The 20,448-nt window shown below is 42.9% G+C and overlaps 2 protein-coding genes across 3 annotated transcripts in view; both read right to left on the reverse strand.

Annotated features, from left to right (window-relative positions):
• PKP2 (plakophilin 2) overlaps nucleotides 1-18,231 on the reverse strand; it is a 79,511-nt gene extending 61,280 nt beyond the window's left edge. The window contains exons 1-3 of one of the 2 annotated variants that reach the window (XM_037139717.2): nucleotides 17,879-18,231; nucleotides 1,159-1,271; nucleotides 96-790 (exon numbers count right to left, since the gene is read on the reverse strand). In XM_037139717.2, coding sequence (XP_036995612.1) covers nucleotides 96-790; nucleotides 1,159-1,271; nucleotides 17,879-18,101 — 1,031 coding nt within the window. In that variant the 5' untranslated portion in view covers nucleotides 18,102-18,231. The remainder of the gene's footprint in view (nucleotides 1-95; nucleotides 791-1,158; nucleotides 1,272-17,878) is intronic. The other variant, XM_037139716.2, reaches the window with a different exon arrangement.
• Nucleotides 18,232-18,241: 10 nt separating this feature from the next.
• The window catches only part of LOC119045124 (protein lin-28 homolog A-like), a 44,718-nt gene continuing 42,511 nt past the window's right edge, over nucleotides 18,242-20,448 (reverse strand). The window contains 1 exon segment of the mRNA XM_053661426.1: nucleotides 18,242-18,643. Within this exon segment, the coding sequence (XP_053517401.1) occupies nucleotides 18,242-18,643 (402 nt within the window).

Genomic DNA, 20,448 nt, shown 5'->3' on the forward strand with positions numbered 1-20,448 from the left:
CTCTGCAGCTGCAGAAGTGCCAGCTCCTGCAGTAGGGGCTGTGGGAACAGGATGTGCTGGCACTGCATGCCCTGCAGACCGAGAAGGGGACTCACCTGATCTGGGAGTCGCTGTAAGTGGCTCTCTCGCTGTGCATGGTCCCACTTCCTCCGGCTGCTACCTGGCCAACGGTCATGTGCGTCCTCCTTCCGCCTGCATCTACAGTGACACTAGGCCCGGCTTCCCGCACCGTGCGGGTACTGTGGAAGGAGCTCTGATGCCAGGAGGACCGAGCGCCCCTGTTCTGAGTGATGGGCTGCAGAGGCACCAGCGGCCTGACCTGCCCAGGGGCAGGCCCCGAAGCTAAGTAGTTCTCCTTCTCCAAGAGGTTGTTCAGGCTGTGACTGGTCCCAGGCCTGGGGTACGTGAGCACCACTGGGTTGAGAGGGGCACTGTCAAAGACGCTGTCGTTAACAGACCCATACTGGACCTGTCTGTGATAAGTGTCATAGTAGCGCTGCCTGCTCACAGGCCGGGAGGTGAAACCCACAATTTCTGAGCGCGCGTATCTTGGGGGCATAAGGAGGGTGGATCTCCTGCTGTCTTCATGCCGCAGTGTGTGGCCGGCATGGCTTCTCTGGCTGTACTGGTGGTCGCTGTGGGAGTAATGACCCCTCTCAGGGCTGCTGTCTGGAGAAATCTCCAGTCTTCTCAGAGGCTGCCTCAAGAATCTTTCTTCCACCGACCTCTGTGAATTGTACCGCGTAGTTCCTCTCCCCCAATGACCTTCATAAGCCGAGGTTACGCCTGACTGCATGAGAGAGAAATAAAGTTTAAGTGGCACAAATCAGTTTTTATCTTGTTGGGGACTAACTATTCCAGGACTCTTATACAAGGCATCCATTTCTCTGAGTCATATGGAGAAGTTCAGCCCTTTCTGGGTAAAATCTATTTTTAAAAAAGACTTAGTTGACTTGGTTAATGAGTTATTTCCATTAGCATTTGAAGCTGTGTGACGTCCCCAGTTTTCTATGGTGTCCACACAAAATCAATCTTTTTATAATTCATTTAGGAAAGAGTAATATTTGGGAAAGGTAACATTAAAAACATAATTTATGGGAGTTGAAAAACATTTTCATGGTTATCTAATAACCAGTGTTACATTCTTGGGTAGCCTACCTTTAGCACGTCATAGGTTTTGGTAACAGGGGAACGCCCAACAGCAAAATCATTTTCAACTAAGTGTAGGTTGTAGACATACTCAGGAACACTGCTGGTTCGGTGAAGGCTTCCTGCAATCAAGCATATATATTAAAATAATGTAAGTGAGCCAGTCAGTAGTTAAACATCGTATAACAATAGTATATTTTAAATTTAAGGATTCTGGCCAATAACAAGTATCAGATTTACATCAATTTTTATAAATGCTGGTTTAACATCACCCTTGGGTATGGCAAACAATTAAGGGTTATCATAACATTTTCTATAAGCTTTTCAAAATAAAAGTGGAATTAAAAATATACATAAGACTTCCAGCCAAGATGGAGGCATAGGTAGATACACTTTGCCTCCTTGCACAACCAGAAAAAGGACAACAACAAATTTAAAAACAAAAAATTACCAGAATTGCCAGAAAACCAAACTGTATGGATGTCTGACAATCAAGGAGTTAAAACAAGAAACATTCATTCAGACGGGCAGGGAGGGCAGATATGGGCAGCCGGGGTGGAGAGGACACATAGCAAGATGGTGGCTGGTGGACTGGGCAGTCCCATATTTGCACACAGATAAACCAGTCGGAGCAACTAGGGAGCGAGATAGACCATGCAACCCAGGTTTCCAGTGTGGGGAAATAAAGTCTCAAAACCTTTGGCTGTAAAAACCTGTGGGTGTTGCAGTGGCAGGAGAAACTCTCAGCCTCACAGGAGAGTTCACTGGAGAGACGCACAGGGTTCTAGAATGCACACAAACCCACCCAACCAAGAGTCAGCAGCAGGAGGCCCCCATTCACTTGTGGGTAGAGGGGTAAGTGACTGAAAGCTGTGAAAAACCAAGCAAGTGGCATTGTTCCCTCTTGGAACCCTCCCCACACACACAGTGTCACAGAGCAGCAACCTAGGTCACCCTACCCTGGCGCGTACCTAAGGTTCCTACCCTTACAACATAACAGGTGCGTGGAAACAAAAAAAATATATAGTGCAAATGAAAGAACAGATCAAAGCTCAAAAAAACAGAACTAAGTGATAAAGAGACAGCCAACCTATTAGATGCAGAGTTCAAAACAATGGTAATCAGGATGCTCACAGAAATGGTTGAGTATGGTCACAAAATAGAGGAAGAAGTGAAGGCTATGAAAAGTGAAATAAAGGGGACCAAGAGTGAAGGGAAGGAAACCAGGACTCAGATCAATGGTTTGGAACAGAAGGAAGAAATAAACATTTAACCAGAACAGAAATGACAATTCAAAAAAATGAGAAGAGGCTTAGAAACCTCCAGGAACACTTTAAACATTCCAAATAATAGGGGTGCCAGCAGGAGAAGAGGAAGAACAAGAAATCAAAAACTTACTTGAAACATTATGAAAGAGAACTTCCCCAATCTGGTGAAGGAAATAGACTTCCAGGAAGTCCAGGAAGCTGAAAGAGTCCCAAAGAAACTTACACCAAGGCACATCATAGTTACATTACTCAAGATTAAAGATAAGGAGAGAATCTTAAAAGCAGCAAGAGAAAAACAGTTACCCACAAAGGAGTTCCCATAAGACTATGAGCTGATTTCTCAAAAGAAACCTTGTAGGCAAGAAGGGGCTGGAAAGAGGTATTCAAAGCCATGAAAGGCAAGGACCTACACCCAAGATTACTCTATCCAGCAAAGCTATCATTGAGAATGGAAGGGCAGATCAAGTGCTTCCCAGATAAGGTCAAGTTAAAGGAGTTGCTGGTCACCAAGCCCTTATTATATGAAATATTAAAGGGACTTACCCAAGAAAAAGAAGATGATCAAAAATATAAATAGTAAAATGACAACAAACTCACAACTATCAACAACTGAACCTAAAAAAGACAAAACCAAAAACTAAGCAAACAACTACAACAAGAAGAGAACCACAGAAATGGAGATCGCATGGAGGGTTATCAGTGGGGAGGAGGGAGGGGAGAATGGGGAAAAAGGTACAGGGAATAAGAAGCATAAATGGTAAATGGACAGGGAGAGGTTAAGAATAGTATAGGAAATGGAAAAGCCAAAGAACTTATATGTGTGACCCATGGACATGAACTAAGGTGGGGCAATGCTCGGGGGGTGGGGTACGAGGTGGACGGGAATAAAGAGAAGAAAAAAATGGGCCAACTATAATAGCATAATCAACAAAACTTATTTTAAAAAATTAAATATAAAATAATTTTTTAGGGAAAGGGAACAAAGGGGAGAAGAAATTTTCACAAAAAAAATCCATAAATATTTGTTACATTGAGAAATTTGGGGATCATTTAAGTGGGTCTAAAAAGTTCAGCTTCTTAGGTCAGAGAACTCGATTCCCAGGGCAGGGCCCCAGAAATCCCAGAGAAGGCTGTAGAGGTAGGCAATAAACGAAAGGGTCACTCAACACTACTACATGAGATAGCTTGTCTAACCAGGTGGCTCAGTCGGGTCAAAGAAAACATAGACCTGCTTGACAAAGACCAAACCTGGGGTGGAGGTGTTTGGCCGTGAGAAGCAAGGGAGGGAATCAACCTCTGCCCCACAAATGACTGCATTTTTGGAATCAGCTGGGTTGGCTTGTTCTTACTTTGGAAGTCTAACAGCCAGCCAGCCCACTCTCCCGCAAACACTGAGTAGGACACAGCCTCCGGGCTCAGCTCCGGCGGAGCCACAGGGACTCTCAGTAGATGTTTGAAGGGCTGTGGGGACAGGACGTGCTGGCACTGACTGCACTGCAGTGTCTCTTCAAACGCTCCTCTGAGGGCCGGCGGTAGAAGACAGTGTCGTGACCCTCTTCTACCCCTTGATCCTTCTCCCAGCTTTTCATTTGTTCTTCTTTTATAATCCCCCACTGCCTTAGCAAAGGGAAAAATAAAAAGAACAAAGCTGACCAAAACAATCAAAGATCTCTAAAACCCAGGAAATTTCTCCTAATTTTAGCCAAAATGATTCTGTCATATAGCATTCTTTTAGCAATCAGAGGAAAAAATACCCAGCTTCTCTAGGCTTCAGAGACTGGGGAAAGATACTGAGAATAAAATGACACAGGCAGTCTCTTTCCAATTCAATTGTAACACAGCACCATACTTTCCGAATAAACTGTTATAAAGTCAAAGTTTCTAAGACTCACAATAGATTCACAAGTTGTTCTTTGGGAGAGAAGAAATGGAGATTATTGTTGTCAGGGCCTACAAGAAGGACTCCACCCCCAAAATGTGTGTGTACATGTGTCTCATGTCCTAGAGCTAAACAACCTGGCTGGTAAACAAGTCTCAGGCCTCAAAGGGTCCTGGGGGAGGCAGCCGCGGGCTGGTAAATGTCACTCTGAAGACCAGGGAAGTGGAGGTAAGCCAGGTCTCTCCCGTTTCTACTGGGCTGACCTCTCCACAGGGGATGGTGAAAGGTCAGGTAGCCCCTTCATTTTTAACCTCAGGGACGGAAAATGCCTGAAACCAGGATAATGCATGAAGGAAAGGAATGTTCTCCAAGGCCCCTGAGCAAAGGCTCCAGGTGGCCTTAGGACTCAACTCCCAATGCCACTCAGGCTCCTGCCCAGGCTGCCCGGTCCCGAGCTCTGCCCTCACTGTTCCCTGTGCCCCTCTCCTCCACTCTCCTCCAGGCTGTCGGGGAGGCGGGCAGCAGGGTCCTGCTGGGGTGGGGAAGGAGGCTAGCAGGGCAGGTCCAAGGAACCCTCACCACTGGGGTGGGGCGGGCGGAGGAGCGCTTAAACTGTCCCTACCCCCGCCCCCGATAAAACAGTAGCCTTTCTACAGTGATGGCAAAGCAGAAAATTACCAGTCGGTTGGTAGGTAAGAAACCAAATTTATTACCTTTACGAAAAGTAGTGTAGGGGTATCCATGTTCAGGATTTTAGATTGTATGAAAACGAAATACATGAAAGTCAGGAATGATCTAGAATGGGAAAATACGAATAGCATATATAGATGGTTGCTGGAACTATTAGTTCCTGTTACTTGACTATAAAATGGCAGATGGGAAGAAGATGCAATTTTAGGAATCCAACAGAATTTCTTCAATGGGTCCCCCCTACCCTGTCACCACCTACAGTGTTCCAGCAACTGGCAGATGTTCAGAAACAGTCGCTGGGGGCTACTTTGTATCTTTAAGCTGAAATTCCTGCATGGATTTTTAAAAAATGTGTAAGAATCTTTGGACAGGACCAGAGAAACACGGAAGCCTATCAAGATAGCGAATGATTGAGTTTTAGAAGCAGGCCTGCTGAACGAAAGCACTCAAGTCACACTGCTGCTTGTAGTAGGGCTTTTCAAAGCAACTTACATGAACTCCTTACACTTCAATATTACTTTTCTTTCAGGAGCTCAAATTATTTTACATGTGTCTTTTCAATATTCTGTGAAGCAGAGTCAGCTGTTATCATTTCCCTTTATAATTAGGAAAGCAAATTACTTGCTTTGAATCACAACGAGATTCAATATCAGGTTTGAACTCTGGGTTCCTCCTTTCCACTGGTCTCTGCTGTTTAAATACTCTGGGGCTTCTCTGAAATTGCCACTTATTAAAGCCTTGAAGAGATCGGCATCATAGTTCTTGGTAGGAGGACCAAAACCAATCTTTCTCTTTCCTCTAGAACCTCTGCTGCACAACTCAAAAGACTCTAAATGTTAATTCTTTTGTTTGCTGACATAAGTCCTTATAAGGAAGCTTCTCCTTTAGTTTTCAGATGAATGAGCCTAAGACCAGTTTGCTGGTTCCCAAAATAACTGCAACATGGCCAGCAACCAGGGATAAAACAAAAGACTGGATCTTTAAACCACAGACTCTCTACCTTTGCCAGAAAAGTTGTGACTCCTGATATTCAACCTGCAGGCTGGGACAATAGATGGTTTCACTGGTTAACAGGCCAATCTCAGACAACAAATAATGCAGATTAATTTGCCTAGGCAGTCATGAGTTTGGGATCATGACTTAAAGGTGGGTTAGCATTGGATTAAAGGTGAGTTAGCAGCTGTGTTCTAAGACTTTAAAGAAATTTTGAACGCGGTGGAATTTTTTCTTACAAGATAAATATTGATCAGGATGAAAACCAGCTTCTTTAAGGCTAGTCATTATTTCCTGTGCAATCAGAGAATATTAAATACTATAATAATTACTATTGAACATACAAAGTAATTCAGCCATGAATTATGCTTCTCCAAAAATAGAAACAAGAGCGCAAACAAAAGCATATTATACACACAGGCACATCCTGCTTTAAATACATCCAACGTGAAAATGCACATTTCCAGACATGGGAACTGAGGGTGTGGCTACATTGCAAAGACTTCCTTTACTTCACAGCAGGAGGCTGGTGCCTTCCCTAAACCACAGAAACCTGTGGCCAGGGGCCGGAGCCTCCACCCACCACTTTCATCACTGGACAAATCACGTGGGTGCCTCAGCTTCCCTTAATTCCAGCTACTAACCCAGTTGCTGAAAGAGAGGTTTACCTGAGAAAGCATACTTTCTAATGCTTTTAAAATTGTAAAGCAACATGCAGAAATGAGTTACGGTTTTTAAAACAGAATTTGGATCACAAAAACTTGTTTTTCACACTTTTTCTTAAATTAGTCTTTTCTAGGAGGAGGAATAAACTGGTATGCAAGCTTTAATTTACATTGTGTTGTACCTTAGAGTTTTATTCTGGTAAATTTACCAGTGGCGTTGAATTTTACTTTTTTGGTTATTTTTGATTGTCTCAAGCACCAAGGATCACAATAACATTACTGTGATTTTTGGGGGGGTCATTCATTTCACTTGTACCGTGTATTATGTGTTTTTGGTATTTCCTAAAGATGATGATGATGATTTATAGGGAATATTTAAATTTTTTTTAAATCCTTACCTGAGGACATGCTTATTGATTATAGAGAGAGATGAAGGGAGCGGGAGAGAGGGAGAGAAATATTGATGTGAGACACTGCATGGCACCCACTTGAAGAGAAATGGAGGAAGCAGTTACAGAACTTTAAACTCCGCCCTTCTCAAATAGGAATTGCCCGGGTGGGGCTGGAGGATGGAGGGGGAGGGGGTGGGGTTTGATGGAAGGATTCCAAACTGTTCAGAAGATGGCTGAGGTGTGGTAGACTTCACAGGATAGCGGCATTTTCTCTTTCCTGGTCTCAATGTTAATCTGAGCAATATACAATCCCTAAGCAGCTGTTAGGAAAATATCTTGATTTCTGGTTATCGATGCAAGTATTATCCAAAATAATGGATTATTTTAGGGTTAAAAAAATAAGTTGACTTCCACAATCAGTTGTTTCTTGTGAGTTTTATGAGCAGCTTTCTTACCTAATTGGTTAAATCTAATACATTTACGAAGGCAAATCCACAAGCCTCTGTTTGGACACCATTACCTACATCTGGGTACCTTTAAAAAAATCAACTATAGCTTCACTTATGGTACATAGATGACAGAGAACTGCTAACACACACACACACACACACACAAAACCTGCTTATGTTAGTTAGAAAAGAGAAAAGCATTCACAGTCAGCAAAGCATCTTTTCCTTCAAGCTTCTAGCACTCTCTGAGCGGGGTTAAAAAAGTGAATTGGTTTACCCTTAGCTCTAAAAGGAGAACGTGCAGACACGGAGGGACAAGAAATTTCAATGAAAACAGGTATTGTTAAATGTATGCGCAGACTCTTCTTGCCACATCTACTAAGAGGATGAAGACCATTCTCAGCAATCAGACTGTCAGACATTCCAGAAAATGCTGACACCCCTCTGAAGAGACGCACGGTTATTGTGAAGGGGTGCAGAGGCACTAAGAGAGACGTCAGTCTCCTTGGGAAGAAAAAAGGCTTGGGGTTTACAAATGATGGGGCAACAGAAAGGTGGTGGCTACCACTGTCCACACTACCTGCTGTCCTACACAGAGCACGATCAGAGGTGTGACACCAGGCTGCCGTGACGAGATGCGGTCTGCATATTAACCCCCTGCCAGATGTACCCGGGAGTATGTTCTCCCATTCCGTGTGTTGTCTTTTTTATTTTGTTGATGATTTACTTTGCTGTGCAAAAACTTTTTAGTTTGCTAGTCCCATTTGTTTATTTTTTCTTTTGTTTCCCTCGCCTGGGAGGATATCTGAGAAAACAAATTCTATGAGAAATATCTGAGATTTTGCTGCCTATATTTTCTTCTAGCAGTTTTATGGTTTGGAGTCTAACATTGAAGTCTTTGATCCATTTTGAATTTATTCTTGTGTGTGGTGTAAGAAGGTGGTCTAGTTTCTGCACATATCTGTCCAATTTCCCCAACACCATTTACTGAATGAACTATTTTTAGCCCACTGTCTGTGCTTGTTTCCTCTGTCAAATATTAATTGACTATAAAGGTGTGGCTTTATTTCTGGTCTCTCTATTCTGTCCAAAATTTATAAAGAACATACAAAACTCAAGACCAAAATGACAACCCAATTTAAAATTGGGCAATGGACCTGAACAGACACTTCTCCACAGGGGACATATAGATGGCCAATAGACATATGAAAAGATGCTCAATGTCACTAATCATTAGAGAAATGCAAAGTAAAACTACAGTGAGATACCACCTCACACGTACCAAAATGACTATCGTCAATAAATCAACAAACAGCCCTGGCTGGTGTGGTTCAGTGGATTGAGTGCCTGCCTGCAAACCAAAGGGTCACTGGTTCGATTCCCAGTCAGGGCACATGCCTGGGTTGCAATGCAGGCCAGGTCCCCAGTAGAGGTTGCATGAGAGGCAACCATACATCGATGTTTGTCTTCCTCACTTCCTCCCTCCCTTCCTCTCTCTCTAAAATAAATAAATAAAATCTTTTTAAAAATAAATAAGTCAACGAATAGCAATTGCTGTTGAGGATGTGGAAAAGGGGAACACTTTTACACTGTTCGTAGGAATGCAAACTGGTGAAGCCACAGTGGAAGGCAGTATGAAGATACCTCAAAAAATTAAAAATGAATCTGCCTTTTGACTCAGCAATCCCACTTCTGGGAATATATTGAAGGAACCCAAAACACTAATTCAAAAGGACACAAGCACCCCTATGTTCATTGCAGTATTATTTACAATTGCCAAGATATGGAAATAGCCCAAGTGTCCACCAATATTTTAGGGGATAAAAAACTACGGGATATTTACACAATGGAATTCTACTTGGCTGTGAAAAAGAAGAAAACTTTTTGTGCTTGTGAGCACAATTAAGAGTCACATTTAAATCAACATCAGTAGTGAGTGCCACCTGGACTGCACACCAGCGTCCATTTTTCCCCCAAACCAATACACGGCTTTTATTGCATCATTACAATATCACAGATTATCTAAGTCTGAGGAATCACCGGACATCTTGCTGTTTCTGTAGCTGGACAACTTAGATCTTATTCATCAGCCTGATGAACTATTGGTCTCTTTCAGAAACAGAGATACCATTCAACAATTTCTGATATCCTGCATTTTAACTGTTGTGGCCTGTTAATCAAAGCAGCTGAATTTGATACAAGTTCATTGTCGGTTCCTTAAAGAATGAACTCATCTTTCTGGGCTTGAGATACTGAACAAGCAATGCTTGACCTCATCCAAACCCTGCGGATACATTTTTCACCCAAGAAATTGCAGGTTTCAACAAGAGAACCAGTCTCCTGAATAACGACATTGATGGAGAAATAAGTGTACACAGACCTCATTTTTTAAAATTTAATCCTACTGTATTTTCCCCATTACCATTTAGGCCCCCCCTCCCCTGCAATCATCACACTGTTTTTCCATGTCCACGAGACATTTTTCCTTTTTGCTCAATCCCTCCAACCCCTAATCTCCCCCACAACCCTACCCACTAGCTGTCATCTGCTCTCCATCTATGAGTCTGTCTCTGTTTTGCTCGTTAGTTCAGTTTGTTCATTAGATTCCACATATGAGTGATAATCATATGGTATTTGTCTTTCCCTGTCTGGCTTATTTAACTTAGCATAATGTTCTCCAGGTTCACCCATGCTGTTGCAAAGCACTGATCTTTTTGGTGGAAAGAGAACTTGGAAGTCTAAAAGTTATCACCTCTGGCATTTGGTCCTTCTACAGCAACCTCTGGGTAACAAAAGCGCCTCTTCTCTGCACATGTGAAGAAATTTCACTTCTGCTATTAAAGTAAAATTAAGGACCTGCTATTAGAGTTGAGACATGGCATCCTGAAAGTTATTAGAAGACCTCTGTATAGCAACTCATATTTTAGCGGCTCCTGAAGTTATTTGCTAGCAAAAGTAGTAACTGAAAAGAAAACATGAAATCTGTCAGGACCCATCAAGAACCATACAGTAGGATGCATTTCTGTTTGTGTGGGCATATAACAAAATTCTTTCCCCTGACTTACATTAAAAAACAAACTTCTATCTTCTTCTAGTCTTACTTTCTAAAAAAATGAGCACATATTTATGGAAACCACAATTTCACACCTTGCATATAACTCAGATAAGTACTTGCCCGGGCTGGAAAATGAGTAGAATTTGTTGGTTTTAGAAACTACAGTGAAACATAAATGTTTCAAAGCACATCAGCGTCTACTAATGGTCTACATTATTGAAAAATTTACAAAATGTGTGCAGGGGTGACTATTGTGTAATTATTATTACAGTTAACACAGCTCACATACTCGACCCTAAGAAACAATTCAGTGTGCTGGGTGCATAGCTGGATAGTCAACTCTGTGAGAGTCCACAGCCCGTGTTCTGTCAGGACTTGGCATTGGTAGCACAGTGGTGAGCACAGCTGCCTTCCAACAAAGTCTGCCAGGGGCAGACCTGTTCTCTTGGGAGAATGGGCCATAAGCTCCATGTGCCACTGTGTGACTTGTCAATGGATATATCAACCAGCTGCCGGAGTCCTTATTTTTCGAGTCCCCTAAGCAGTTTGAGGGTATCCTCTGATACATCAGCTTATGGCATTCTGGGGACAATCTTCAAATTACTGCTGTAGATAACCACACATAGACACATGTAAGAAGCCCTTTCATGGTGCCAGTGTCTACAGAGTGTATTTTGTTTGAGTAGCCAGAATATGTCATTATAGAATTTGTGATTATAACCTGGTAACTTAGCACACTGGTGAAGTCCTAAACTGCCACAGCCTGGCATTTTCTAAATCTCTTAATTCCTGTAATTTGTCTCCTTACATTGACATTCCTGCCAATTCACTTGCTGAGATATCCCATAATGATAACTTCAGAACTGCGATGACAAATATCACACACTCTCACAATGATGTGACAGCCGAAAAGATGAATTTATAGAACTCACAGATTTTTTTCCTTCAAAAACTCATCACAGGTTTTTGTAAGGGTTTTAAGTCATGAAATTTCCACAGCCTTTCGGTGGCAGAGCATTAACCTCTTCCCTCCCAAATGATTCATAACCGTCACCCCTTCTCCTCTAAACCCACCAAATCTGCCAAATGTGGTTTTACAGAACAGGCAAAACCCTTGCGTGTTCTGTGTCTCCCCTGCTGAAACATCTTCAGTGACTCACGGCTATCAAATCTTTAACTTGTATTGAAGATCTTCCTCTACAGTATGAGGTGGAACAGGGGTGAGGGAAAACTGCCATCGGGATACAACTGAACTGAGTCTGGAGGGGCTTGCAAGAGTTAATCAGGCCAAGAGAGGGGAGGGAGGAGGGCAGTAGGGGTAGGAGTGAGAATACCAAACAAGATAAATCACACATGTTTGGGGTTGTGGGGGTAGTATTGATAGTACGACGTTTGAGAAGTTGCAGGCATTAGATCACGAAGACCTCGGAATGCCACGCTGAATGAGGATTTTACTCCTGTAGATAACAGCAAGAAAATAAATTGAAGGAAGATAAATCAGGTGATTCAATGAGACTCTAGAAAGTTTACTCTGGTAGCTATGGGGAAAATGGATTGGAGTGAGGCCAGCACAGAGCAGGAAGAGGCTGTCTCATCTTTCAAGTAAATTTTTACCTCCTTGACATGAAGACTCACGTCCTTTACACTCACTTCTAGTACAGTCCTGCATCAGCACTTGACAAAGTAATTGTTGATTAGTCATAGTTCCTCGTACATTCAAAATATGCCAGCCACACAAATTCAGTGCGCACTTAATCCTTCAGACTGACATCTACCCTGTGGACTGCACAGTGGAGCCTAAATGTGAGGACTGTAGTTGCTTGTGTGTTGTTGTCTTGGAGCGGGTGGAAGGTAGGCACTCAAATATTTTTTACCGTTTCTCTGTCATTCTGGGAATATAGAGGAAGAATAAGTTCCTTCCCACAAGTATGGGCCGACTTTCTTCCTGGGTGATCAGAAAGGCCCCCTACGCTCATTTTGCCAAGGTTAGTTCTACATCTGGATAACATATATTTACCGTCATTCTCTTCTCTGTGTGGCTTGTGTATTTATCTGTAATAATTTGGTGGCTCACAATACGTTCCTATTATCTATCAAGAAAAGTTCCTTTTTTTCTTCTCCAAAGACCAGAGGTAATCAAGCTACAATAATTCTGATGTGATCCTTCTCAACCCCATCCCATGGATGTATTACTGAGATTTAAGATTTAGTGGGAATAATTTATTAAGCTTCTAGTGAGCAATGTTTTCTTCTGAAAATGAAAGAATTACCGAAATGTGGTTGTAATACTTTGGCCAATTACAATAATATTGTTAAGCCTAAAGCTGATTATTCCAAGAGTAAAAATATGTGAATTCTTTTCATGGTAATGGCGATTATGTTTTCTTTTTTGTAAATACACATTTTTCTCTAAGGCTACATATTGGGTTCCCCAGCTCATAACAACATAATAACTGCTTTTATGTCCAATATCCAATCACCTTTAACTACATCACACAAAGATACACAATAGATTTCTTAACATTTCTATTGTAAGAGGACTGAAATTCTATCATTCTTACTCTAATAAGGCAGGGGAGTGAGATGGCTCATTCCAGTACAAAGATTAGGTTTTCCCGTAACTCTATCTATTCCCCGCCTTGCAACACTGCCTCGAACTGCTTACTTCCCCAGGAGAAGTGTGCTATCTGTGTCTTCACACATTTGTGTGCACGCACAAAGTAGCTGGGAAACATTTATCTCAGAAGTGTATAACTGAAAATTCCCGAGTGTCGTCTGAGATAGAGCAAACTGATCTTATTATAGGCTGAATCAATCATGTTCGATTTTTAGATATTAGAGGTTTGAACAACATATGTCTTATTGTATTTCATTAGTATCATTGATAGGTTGCCAATAATATGTGTGTTCTTTCAGAAAAGAAAAAAAATAAAGCTTTAATAATTATTATTGGTCAGCCCAGGAATTCAATTTTAGTGTAAAATCAATGTTAACTATTTGTAGATAAAATAAATACATATAGCCTTATTTTAATGCCTGGGAAAACAATTAAAGCTGATACCCAAAACGACCCTTTAGGAGAAGGAGGTGATGTGAAAAACAAATACCTAGAATAGCTAATTCACGTGAGCCGCCCTCTATCCCTAAGGACTGGAAGCACTAGCACAGGACACAGATGACATTTCAAAAAGTCTTTTTGAAAGCTTAAGGGGACAGTCTTCTTCTCTTTAACTTCTCTATGCGACACATAGAGCAAAGAACTCCATTATTACAATCAGTTCCACAGATTCTCCTTACCAGGTCTTGCCTGACTCAGGCCTCACCCATAAAAGACGTGTTCTAACCATTTCCAGGGGTAGAGATCTCATATTTGTAATCACCATTGTGTTAACACTCTTATTTCCTTTGACTAAGAATAATCAAAATTACCCCTAAAAAGAGACACACTTTCTTCTTTTTTTGGTACTCACTGCAAGTGATTTGCTAGACATTGGACAAAAAGGGGCTGGGCCATGGGCAGGCAGACATGGGGGTACATGAAATCAGGTGGCACTAGTGACACTTTGTGTTCAGAGCAGCATGGTCATGTTCCTACCATCCCACCACTGAACTTTTTTTTTTCCCTCTCCTCTCTTGATATCTCTTACTTTCTGAATGACTAGTCACCTTGCTTCCAGAATTGCTTCATTACTGGAATTCCTTTTTGGCAATCAAAGAATTGTTTCACACCGGGTTTGAACAATGTCTAACCTCCCACCCCCTCACCCCACCCCCGCCCTGTAACACCTATTAATCACCTTTTTTGGTACCTTAGCCAGTTTTCAGTCCTTTCTCCAGAATTCCACCTGATCACAGATATTCAAAAGATATTGGCTAAGGAAACTGTCGAAGTAAATTGCATGCCTGGAGGTCTTATGGTAGATTTCAAAAAAGTTGCAAATTTTATTATGATATGGTTCATTCTGTTTTTTATGTATTATATATAATTTAAAACATGACTTTCTTCCTACAACAGGCGGGGGGGGGGGACAGTGTAATATGTAAAGTGGTAGTACTTTAGAAGTAAGTGTAATAACTATGATAAGGACACTTTAAAATTCCCTTTCACTAATACTTGCAATTCTTAAGTGCCTTCTCTGTGACTTTTATAAAAGGATTTGAAAAATTCCTTACAACACAGACTCATTTCACAATGCTGCTATGCCCCTCTGCCTCCACCCCCATGAGTTACAGATAACTTTAAACCCATTCAGCACAGTTTAAAATAACAAAAGTTAGAGCAATTTACAATGAACACCACCCACCTATATTAAGGCAGTAGAGGGAAACTGATGGGTTAAAGATCCTTGCAAGGTATTTATCAACAATTCAGCCCCATATATCTCATCTGTTTTCAGATTATCTGCTGCCTCAATCGTACAGGTATGTCAACAATTCAGAATTCTCCAGAGCCCTGGAGCTAACAACAATTAACACCAGGGTCATTCCTTCCCAGAATTTCTTCTGTTGATACAGGATTCTTTCCAGATGCACTGTTTCAACAATTGCTTGTCTGTTTCAACTTTAGAGACAGGATAGTAATAAGGAAATACTAAACGTAATACTCAAAACCATCAAGAGCCCCTAGACCTTTTCAAAGAACTTTAATTAAACAACATACTTGAATCACCTCTGGTAATTGTTCCATGGCACGTTAATGTTAAATTCCTTTCAAGCCGATTACTTTTTTGAGCCTCAGAAAGCTGAGGCTTTAAAGTAAGTAGGTGTTGTTTGCTGCTTTATCTCTCTGCCTGACTTGCACTTCTGTGCACGCTGTTGAGTGTATTTCAGCTTGCTGGGAAGCTCCTGTTGCAATCAAAATATTTCAAACACTTTGTTCCTTCATTTGAAGAGCCACTTAACCAGCTGCCCTTAGCATTACAGCAGAAGCACGGTGACAATGCCCTTTGCTCTACCACATCAATTCCATGAACTATGAAGTATTTCTACTATTTCTGCCTAAAATGCTCTTCCCTCTGGCCATGTTCCTAGGTCCAATCCTACTGACTTTTGGGGATCTAAAATTTCAATCCCTCTAGAAGCTTTTCAAAATTCCCTTCAGTAAGGGGTCTAATTCATCTTTCTAAACTCCACAATGCATTAGCTGTTCTTTTTTAGTGTCACTTACCATTTTTTAATTTGGTAATGCATTTTTTAGAGAGAGGTTTCTTTCTTCAGACTCTTAATTCCTTGCATTAAAGCAGGCAGAGTCTATGTTTAATTCAGCACCTACAGTGTTCTGTATGAAGCACAGACCCATTAGACTGTTCTTGAATTCTTGAAGCAACATGAATGTACATGTTGTAGAGAGGACAGATCATGTGTGGGTTTGGGACTTAGTATCCAATAAAAGTTGAGAGACCAACACATTCTACGTATGTGAAATTACTCCCTGTGTCCATCTCATATAATTGCTCTAACGATAAAATAAAATGGACACATCTTCTTGAACAGGATTAGGCACATAGTAGATGCTCGACAGTGCTCCCTTTCCTTCTGATCATTCACCCCATTTACTGAATAGTTGATGTCTGGTTGCTCCTTCTGGCTAGCCATTCTCAGAGGGTACGAATGAAGATCTGATGTGCATCCCTGTATCTCCCCAAGCAGAAAAGCTAGTTTGGTTCCAGCTTTTGGTCTGTGCACTGGTTCTGCACACACTAAAGGGATGCAGTGACTCCACTGGTCAAAAATTGACCTCTATTGTCTTGCAGTGGTTAGTTAGCCTCATAAATGTAAATTCAGGTTTGTTCCTTTTTTTCCTGCACCATATCAACTCTGTGTTATCTAGATCTCCCACTGTCTCAGAACCACTTCAACTGCATTTAGGGAAAAATGGGAGGGGGCTTGATGTCTAATATAAATTCCACTTTGTGTTACTAACCAAAAAGCTCAACAATGTAACAGAAGAGTGGTTTAAAAATTCAGGCTTATAAGTTTAAATTCAGTTCTGCTACCTGTGAGAACCTGAGTTTTACCTAACTGCTTCGTGTCCTCATCTGTAAAATGGAGATTAAAGAATTTATCTAACAAGGATTATTTGGGGGGAGGGGTAAAATGACAGAATGAACACAAACCACATAGTCCAATTCTTGGCACAAAGTAGGCAGTTACATGAACTATAGTCATTGCACATCTCTGTTTATCTTTCAAATATATAAATACTGACTGCCTGATCCTTTAGGATTCTTTTACAGAAGTTGAAAACAATACATCCTCTCAGGGTTTGCTGTTGTAAATTTCTAGTCTGGTCTGCCAGCGTTTTCCTTCTCCATGGGCCCTGGCCCTGTCGCTTCCTAGAGAAACTGTTCAACACTGCAGGAAACAAACTGATACCCCAACTTAACTAACTGTTCAATTTCTTAACTCTTCTATCATAAGCTTATAATACTTTTATAATGGAAATAAATTAATTAACTAATAAAGGAGAAACTGTGTGGCTCTGATTATCTGGCTTTAAGCAGGGGAAAATATTTCATGTCTTCTAATTTTTACAACAATAATAGTTTGTCAACTGCTTCACCCTTCATCAATTACACCCTAACTACCAATTACTGATATAGTATTTTACTTATTTGAAAACCCCTTTCACCTCTTGGCTGAAGGGGTGCGGGCTGGGGTGCTGGGCCAGCGGGGCCAAAGTCCCTTCCTCCTCCCCCTCTTCCTCCCTGGGGCGGCGTGATAGCTCCCTGGCTCAAAGCTTCCTAGTCGATTTTTTCACTTCCTAGATCATCCCCTCGCTCCTGACTCTGGATGGAGCGCCCCGACGTACGTGAGCGAGGCACCGTAGTCCCAATTTACAGTTTGTGGGTGCGCCAGTACTTCTAAGTTTTCTTTTTCAAAATGTTCAAAAAGCTAATAAAAGCTAGGGGTGCTTTCTCCTCGAATTTCTGCATAAAATTTCGAAGTGTTTAAAGACTCCCGGAGACTCCAGATTAAGACCCGTGGGGAGGAGGGAAGGGGACGAGGGCAGCAGGTTAAGGAAGGAGTGAAAATCGTGGACTGAATTCTTCCATATAGATATGTATGTGCGTTTAACACACCTAGATACATATATGACAAAGCTGAGTAGACGATTATTTTAGAAAAGAGTGCTTTCCCCAAGTAAGCGGGTCTGAGCCGGGAGGGCGCGGCGGCTCGTACAAAGGGACCGCAACAGGTGGGCAGAAGCCCAGGTCTCGCACCCTCGGGAAGCAGCGAATGGAAGCAACCGGGAGCTGAGAGGTGAGGCAGTGGGTAGGGTAAGTGGAAGGGGGGGGTGTCGGGGTGGTGCCGGGGGGGCGGCGGAGCTCCACTCACCATTGCCCACGAAGCTGCGGCCCTTCCGGGCCAGGGTCTGCTGCACCTGTTCCTGGATCCGCAGGCTCTTGGCCGCCTGGCCAGTGTGGCCGCTGCTCCCCGTCAGCTTCAGCTTGGCCTCGGAGGGCAGAGCCAGGCTGGAGCTGTCCAGCTGCCCCAGGATCTGCTGACCCAGGACCGTCCGGATGTAGCCGCATTCAGCAGGGGTGCTGAGGGCTGCCATGGGACCTAAGGAAGCGACCGAGCCGCCCGCCTGCCACGAGACCCGCCGGTGAAGCTGCAGCGGAGCTCGGCGCACTGCTGCGAGCCCCGCCTCACCACCTCGGCCCCGCCTCCGGCCACGCCCCCTGCGCGGGTAGGAGGTTAGTCCAGAGGGGAGCACGACCCAGGGGACCGCGGAGAACAGCCTCCCCGGGGGAGGGGGCGCGGCTCCCAGCAGGCAGGCGCACTCCGCGCGGGGGCGGGGGCGGAGCCAGCCACCGGCACCAGCACCTGGCGAGTTGGGCCCGCCCCCGGGGAGGGCCTGGCGCGTTGGGCCCGCCCCCGGGGCGGTGGGGGAGGGTGCTCAAGGGGAGCGCGCACTCGGGAATCGCCTAGGATACTACGTGCCAGATTCGCGCCCAACTTGAGCCTCGGGGCTCGGCCTCCGCCCAGCCTTCGAAGGATGTGGTATCCGCTGGATTGCATAGGGGCCGCCTTCGGGCAGGTGTGACCTGGAGAGTCACGTGTCTTACTGGGCTGAGATTTGTTTGCCTCTGGGATCCCCTAGTGAGTAAGCATATCTGGTTAGTCAGTTTGTGTCAGACTGTTCGAAACATTTCGTAGTTTTCCTGTACCTGAGGGTGAGAAAGAACTATTTAGTCAGGCCGAAAAAACAGACGGGAAGTGTGCCAAGATAACATGTGTGAAATAAAAGATGTTTTTGTAATACGGTACTTGTTTTTCTTAGTACAACTTCAGGGACTATGTACTTTTTGCACAGATGCAGAGTCAGAAACATATGCTCTTCCTCATTGAGATCTGTTTCCTCTTACGAATACACATTGTACCCAGGACACTCTGCTCACTGACTCCTCTGTTACGAACACACCCACACAGAGAAACTCCAGTAGGAGGCGCCAGGGAAGAGCACGCTTTTAATAGGTAATATGTTTTAATAGCCCTGCTAATGTCGATGAAGTCCTCTTTGTGACAGGCTCTGTAGGAGGCCCATGGGAGGGGCCTCTGACATTCGCATTTTCCACAACTTATATTTATCATGCTATTAATTATGTTTCACACGTAACTGACTACTGAGAAGTTGAGAACTAAGCTCAAGGGTCCTTGACCTTGTATTTTATAACCTAAGCCACTCGTCCGGATTTTCCTCTTTGGATTTGAGAAGCAGGGAAAAAAGTATGCATCCCTGGCATTAAGATAATTTTCCTTTGATTGCTTGGGTTTTATGTTCACTTTCCCCAAATCACTCAGGAACTGTAAAACTCCACTTACTCAGGTCAAGAATGGCTGGAGAACATAGCTTTCCCCTTCCCCGTTTTCCTAATCATGCCCTTTAATCTTTACAGATACCATTAATGCACAGGTACCCGAGTTTCCAGGGAGTGAGGGGAAATCAAGGGGCTCCAATCCTGAGCAAGGAAATGGTGATAGTTCTGCCACCCTTTCTCAGCCAGCCACATGGCTAAGTCCTTGTGAAATGTAGTGGTTCAGTGAAGTCATGTGGGTCGTAGGTCTTGAAAGGATTTCCTCCCATTCCAGCAGGACCAGTCTGGAGGTATAATCTACCTCCAGTGATCATAAGTGACCAGGTCATTTATGTGCCCAAATGAAAACATCCAATCCTGATGCTAAGATTCTGTTGAAAAGAGTGGAGTGAACAGAAAGGGGAGTGATGATAGAGACTTCCCACAACAAACTGTTCCTATCCTCTTCTTCCTCTCCCTCTCCTTAATCATGGCCTCTTAGGGCAGCTCTGAGAGTACTGCTTTGAGAGGTGATTTCAGTACCTGCCATTAAAGAGCCAAAGGGCCAGCTAGGGCATCGTGTGTGTGTGTGTGTGTGTGTGTGTGTGTGTGTGTGTGTGTGTGTGTGTGTGCCTACAGAGCCATAACTTACAAAGTCTGCTCTGCCTCCATCTACATTCCTCAAGAGGGGAGTAGAGAGGCTTTTTTTCAGTTATTTATTTGATTGAGCTAAAACTCATTTACTTTTTTTCTCTCAAATTAATTTTTTTTTTGCTTTTTAAGTGTAATGTTGTAATGGACTATCCTATTATGAGGGTACCAATATTGAACATGTAGAGATCTTGATTTTGGGTAGTTGGGTGATTTGACAGGAGGAAAATGGTCAAAAGTAAAGTTTGTGAGTGAGAGAGATATGGGCTAAATCTTAGCTTGCCTTTTATAGGTAGTGTGGCTTTAAGCAAGTTTCTTTACATTTTCAAAATGGGAGCAATAAAAATACCTACCATGAAGTCCTGCTGTAAGAATTAAATGGTAAGTTGTTATAAGAAATCCTGAACAAATAATTGCTCAAGGATCTTTAAAAAACATTTCCCCTCACTCCCCGAG

This window comes from Artibeus jamaicensis, unplaced genomic scaffold (genome assembly GCF_021234435.1).
Source record: "Artibeus jamaicensis isolate MK-2021 breed Jamaican fruit bat unplaced genomic scaffold, CSHL_Jam_final contig_233, whole genome shotgun sequence".
In the NCBI taxonomy this organism is placed as follows: Eukaryota; Metazoa; Chordata; class Mammalia; order Chiroptera; family Phyllostomidae; genus Artibeus; species Artibeus jamaicensis.